Genomic DNA, 4,201 nt, shown 5'->3' on the forward strand with positions numbered 1-4,201 from the left:
CACCACGTACCTATCGAACAGAAGGCAGCCGTGAAGATGTTGAATAGGCGTCCCATCCTGTCGTTTGGACGTCGTGTAGCTTCGTGTGTGGCAGGGCTGACGAGCCCTCAGCAACCGCCCAAGCTCTTATTACCCCCACCCTGCTCGAAATCGGCTAAAGCTCGGAGGGAGCATGTGAATGCTCAAGCTCGTCGTGGCCCATTATAAGGTACAACTGCCTGCTCGAGCACCCCTGGCAAAGTCACGCGCGGACTCGTGACCGCTGTCGACCGCCCTCGAGCACCAATCCGCTGGTGAGCCCCGGCGCCGGGATAGGGCTGCAGCGGTCCGGGCGTAGCCCGCCCATGGAGCATGAGGAGATGCGAGGGTGCGAAGATGGAGAACGAGACGCATTTGGAAGGCGCTGTAGGTCATTCGTGCGAGTACGCGGACGCGATTAGGCGCGCTTCTTAATAGCGTAGAGATGCTCGCTCCAGACTTGCGTTAGTCGAGGGCTGCGGTTGCAATTACGAGATTTGACGGCCAGTTGCAGGGATCAGCGAATATCATGTGCATATTCTGAGCCGGGTCTTACAACAGTCTCTCGAATTCAGAGTTTATGATGAGTAGTACAACAAGCGTCACTGGACCTGCAAGCGTTACGTTATTTATCATGACATTTCATGCCGCGCTCACTCGCTTGGAGCCTTCTCTTCTTTGACCTCTTCCTTGGTTTCTTCCTCGACTTCCTCCTTGACTTCTTCTTTGACTTCTTCTTTGACTCCCTCTTTGACTTCTGCTTTGACGTCTGATTCAGGATCTGCTCCGTCCAGAGGGAAGTACAGCGGAAGGAGATCCCTATACAACCCGCTGAGAGGTGCAATAGGTCTAATTTCAGGAAGAACATACTCGTAGACGCCTTTATCGTGGTCACTCCAGACCACGAAAATGGCTCGGTCGATCTGGTGGAACGTATATGCGTCCAGCATGGGTCACGACCGCGAGCTTAATACATTACCTTGGATCCGGATTCTGAGCTAAGGAACCCTCGGACCTCGTCCAAAGCGATATGGGTCGCATCCTCGACAGGATAGCCATAGATTCCCGTAGAGATGGAAGGGAATGCCTAGAGCGTCGAGTCATTCAGGCCATGCGGATCACATTGTGAAGAAGTCTAACTGACAATGTGTCTTTGAGAGTTCTGGGCGGCTAACTCCATGCTCCTCCGGTAGCAGGATGCGAGAAGTTCGGCACATGTCTGTGTATGATGCGACGAGTATACGGGCCCAACTGCATGTATGACATGCTTGCTACAAGAAAGCTAAGCGTCAAGAGGCGTAGGAAAAGAGCGGCAGGGTAAGCCCTCACGCTGGTAAGTCATAGCCTTTAGTTATCTTTGCATCTCCAGTCTCGCATCCGTGCAGGGTCCGACCTAACAGCCGAATGAGAACAATTAACGAGCTTTGCGGTAGGACGCACATTCTTCGACAAGCTTTCTCCCGGCGGCGGAGTGAATGGCTCCATCCACTACAGGAGAAGTGTCACCAAGACAATAAGGAGTGCCGTGAGGACTGACCAACCTCCACCACCGCCTGCAGGCGTGATGAGATTAGTACGCTTTGGGTAGCTGGGAGAACTGCGTACCCAGCAGAGACTTGTTAGCGGCATTCACGATCGCATCTACTTCTAGCGCGGTTATGGTCCCCTGACTGAGCAAAGTTCTAAAGTTAGGAGCTCCGGTGTCCCTCATGATCCTGACTTTCGCCTGGAGATATACTGACTAGAGCGAGACGCGATCGAGGAGGCTCCCAGAGTGCTTGTATTTCGCGGCAGTGGGCTCCGCTGGGATGAGCCTTGCCAGCTTGTAGAGCTGGCGCAGTGTGGGGATGTCTGCGAGAGCGACGTTCATTGCTGGCGAAGGAGTGCCAAATAACGAACAAAGCGGGAGGGATTGAGGCGTTTGTGGGCGTCTCGGATGTGAGGAGGAATAGATGAAGCAGCGGCGTTTGCCGAGGGGACTGTTTTAGCGTGAAATATGACCTCAGCCCAATATTTGGAAGATGATGACTGCTTTTTGTCCTGAACTACGATGGTATTGTCTCGCAGCCTGAGGGTCAGTACCGGTCAGTGCTGGATCGCCGCCCTCGGGAAGCGTTGCTCGTCCTGGTACATCAACAGCCACGTGGTGGCGACTTTGTATCCGCGGATGGGGCAGACAGACGCCAGACCCCTCTTCACCTTGTCCCCGGCACCAGTTTGGCTCGTCTTGTTCTCGAGAGATATAACCTCCCATCCCTCCCAGCCTGTCCGTTCAACATTAACCGCATGGGTGGGGTTCTCTGCTGCTGTTCAGAGCCAGTCAACTTCGACGGCGAAGTCGATCTCTTCCACTTTGACCTCCATCGAGCCGTTGGCAAGGGCGCTTTCGGCAAGGTGTGTGCTCCCGACGCGTCCATCGCCTCACTTTACGTCTTTTAACATGCGCAATCATAGGTCCGGGTCGTCGAGCACAAGAAGTCAAAACAGCTTTACGCCCTCAAGTACATCGACAAGGCCAAATGCATCAAGCAAAAGGCCGTTGCTAACATCATCCAAGAACGGCGGCTACTCGAAGAGGTGCGATCCGTCCCATCCATACAGGCGTGAAACATTCAGTCTTACACGGGTGCTCTCCTCCAGATTGACCATCCATTCATCGTCAATCTCCGCTACGCCTTTCAGGATGACGAGAACTGCTTCTTTGTCCTCGATCTCATGTTGGGCGGTGACCTACGCTGTGCGTTCGCTACCATCACTCTTTTGACAGCACCTAACATGTTCGGGCGCGTAGTCCATCTCGAGCGCAAAGGCCGCATAAACGAGGCCGTAGTCAAGTTTTGGATCGCCGAACTCGCTGAAGCATTGAACTATCTCCGCAAACAGCGTATCATACACCGCGACCTCAAGCCAGACAACATCTTGCTTGATGCCGCGGGGCATGCGCACATCACCGATTTCAATGTCGCCATCCACTACTCAGAACGTCGCCTACACACCAGCGTGGCAGGAAGCATGGCCTATATGGCCCCAGAGGTCGTCGGACGCAAGGGCTACACTTGGTGTGTTGACTGGTGGAGTTTAGGTGTGGTCATGTGGGAACTGCTCTTCCATCGTCGCCCTTTCGATGGCCGCACCACGGAGAAGATGACGAACGCCATCCTGAAGGACCCGCTCAAGTTTCCGAGCAACGTTGATGAAGTATGCAGCCCGGAGTGCCAAGACTTTGTCAAAGGAGTGCGTATATGCGTCCATACTCCGCTTCTCCTTGCTAACCGCACATTAGCTGCTCGACAGGAACCCTAAGACGAGGCTCGGCTGCCGTTCAAGAGGGCAAGGCATCGACGACGTCCATAGTCATCCGTGGATGGCATCTATTGACTGGGAGAAGGTCCGAAGCAAAGACCTTCAGCCTCCATTTGTTCCCGATGTGAGTTCTTTGGGGCTCTTGCTACGAACATTCTCTCACACCCAACACAGATGAAGAAGGCAAACTTCGACGTGTCACACGAGCTTGACGAATTCATGATGGTCGAGAAGCCGCTCACACACTCCAAACGGAAAGCACACCCCGACCTTGAGAAGATGAAGCCTGAGCTGCGGCAGATGGAAGAGGAGTACGTTAAATGCGCTTCATTTCCGCCTCTTGTTCTGATTTTGGCGCCGCAGGTTCACGATATACGACTTCTCGAAGAACAATCGGCGGTCATACTATCCACACAACCAGCCGGTCGTCACGTCTATTAACAGCGACGATGACGATCCTGTCATCGTCCTCCAGTCTGCGACAAACACCCTTCTGCCGAATACCACTCTTGTCGATCGCACGTCGGCAGGCTCGCCGTCGCCAGATATGGAGCAGAGTGGCGTGCACCCGATGACCCTCCCGCGGACATCAGAGTCTGTCGACCAGCGGCCACGGCCGTCTGAGTCTGTGAGTCGCCGCACCACTGTCAGCCGCCGCTCAGAAGCCGCGGACCACCACTCTCGTCGGCCCACCCCATAGCGCCTCGCCCCAACACTCGCCTCTGTCCTCTTGCTCGTTCCCAGGATCCAGGACATAACCCTACTCTCCTTGCATAGTCTCACCGCCCTGACTGCTGCTGGGCCCGCTCACTCGCACACTCACTGTCCGCTCCATACTTCCTCTCTTTGCTGCATCTTCCTCTCTTTGCTGCATCTTCCC

The 4,201-nt window shown here is 54.7% G+C and overlaps 3 protein-coding genes across 3 annotated transcripts in view; 1 reads left to right on the forward strand and 2 right to left on the reverse strand.

Moving 5' to 3' along the window:
• Nucleotides 1-96, reverse strand: part of PHACADRAFT_252717 (uncharacterized protein) — a 3,372-nt gene extending 3,276 nt beyond the window's left edge. The window contains exon 1 of the mRNA XM_007393667.1: nucleotides 11-96. Coding sequence (XP_007393729.1) covers nucleotides 11-56 — 46 coding nt within the window. The 5' untranslated portion in view covers nucleotides 57-96. The remainder of the gene's footprint in view (nucleotides 1-10) is intronic.
• Nucleotides 97-578: 482 nt separating this feature from the next.
• PHACADRAFT_252719 (uncharacterized protein) lies at nucleotides 579-1,925 on the reverse strand. The gene is made up of 9 exons (XM_007393668.1): nucleotides 1,761-1,925; nucleotides 1,624-1,688; nucleotides 1,560-1,571; nucleotides 1,459-1,506; nucleotides 1,348-1,411; nucleotides 1,163-1,289; nucleotides 998-1,105; nucleotides 889-941; nucleotides 579-837 (listed from the first exon to the last, which is right to left on the reverse strand). Exons 1-9 carry the CDS (start codon nucleotides 1,886-1,888, stop codon nucleotides 672-674), a joined length of 771 nt encoding a protein of 256 aa, XP_007393730.1. The 5' UTR covers nucleotides 1,889-1,925; the 3' UTR covers nucleotides 579-671.
• A 271-nt stretch (nucleotides 1,926-2,196) lies between these two features.
• The window catches only part of PHACADRAFT_252721 (uncharacterized protein), a 3,020-nt gene continuing 1,015 nt past the window's right edge, over nucleotides 2,197-4,201 (forward strand). Inside the window, exons 1-7 of the mRNA XM_007393669.1 lie at nucleotides 2,197-2,412; nucleotides 2,473-2,595; nucleotides 2,659-2,755; nucleotides 2,810-3,252; nucleotides 3,302-3,445; nucleotides 3,496-3,632; nucleotides 3,685-4,201. Coding sequence (XP_007393731.1) covers nucleotides 2,305-2,412; nucleotides 2,473-2,595; nucleotides 2,659-2,755; nucleotides 2,810-3,252; nucleotides 3,302-3,445; nucleotides 3,496-3,632; nucleotides 3,685-4,021 — 1,389 coding nt within the window. The 5' untranslated portion in view covers nucleotides 2,197-2,304 and the 3' untranslated portion in view covers nucleotides 4,022-4,201. The remainder of the gene's footprint in view (nucleotides 2,413-2,472; nucleotides 2,596-2,658; nucleotides 2,756-2,809; nucleotides 3,253-3,301; nucleotides 3,446-3,495; nucleotides 3,633-3,684) is intronic.

This window comes from Phanerochaete carnosa, assembly GCF_000300595.1.
Source record: "Phanerochaete carnosa HHB-10118-sp unplaced genomic scaffold PHACAscaffold_3, whole genome shotgun sequence".
NCBI classification, from domain to species: domain Eukaryota; kingdom Fungi; phylum Basidiomycota; class Agaricomycetes; order Polyporales; family Phanerochaetaceae; genus Phanerochaete; species Phanerochaete carnosa.

Excerpts from the sequence above, each read along its gene's own strand:
- PHACADRAFT_252719 (XM_007393668.1), bottom strand. The coding sequence starts at position 1,888 with ATGAACGTCGCTCTCGCAGACATCCCCACACTGCGCCAGCTCTACAAG. Across the intron at positions 1,412-1,458 it reads GAGAAAGCTTGTCGAAGAAT|GTCGGACCCTGCACGGATGC; the intron begins GTGCGTCCTACC and ends TTCGGCTGTTAG. Across the intron at positions 838-888 it reads CACGATAAAGGCGTCTACGA|GGATCTCCTTCCGCTGTACT; the intron begins GTATGTTCTTCC and ends CGGGTTGTATAG.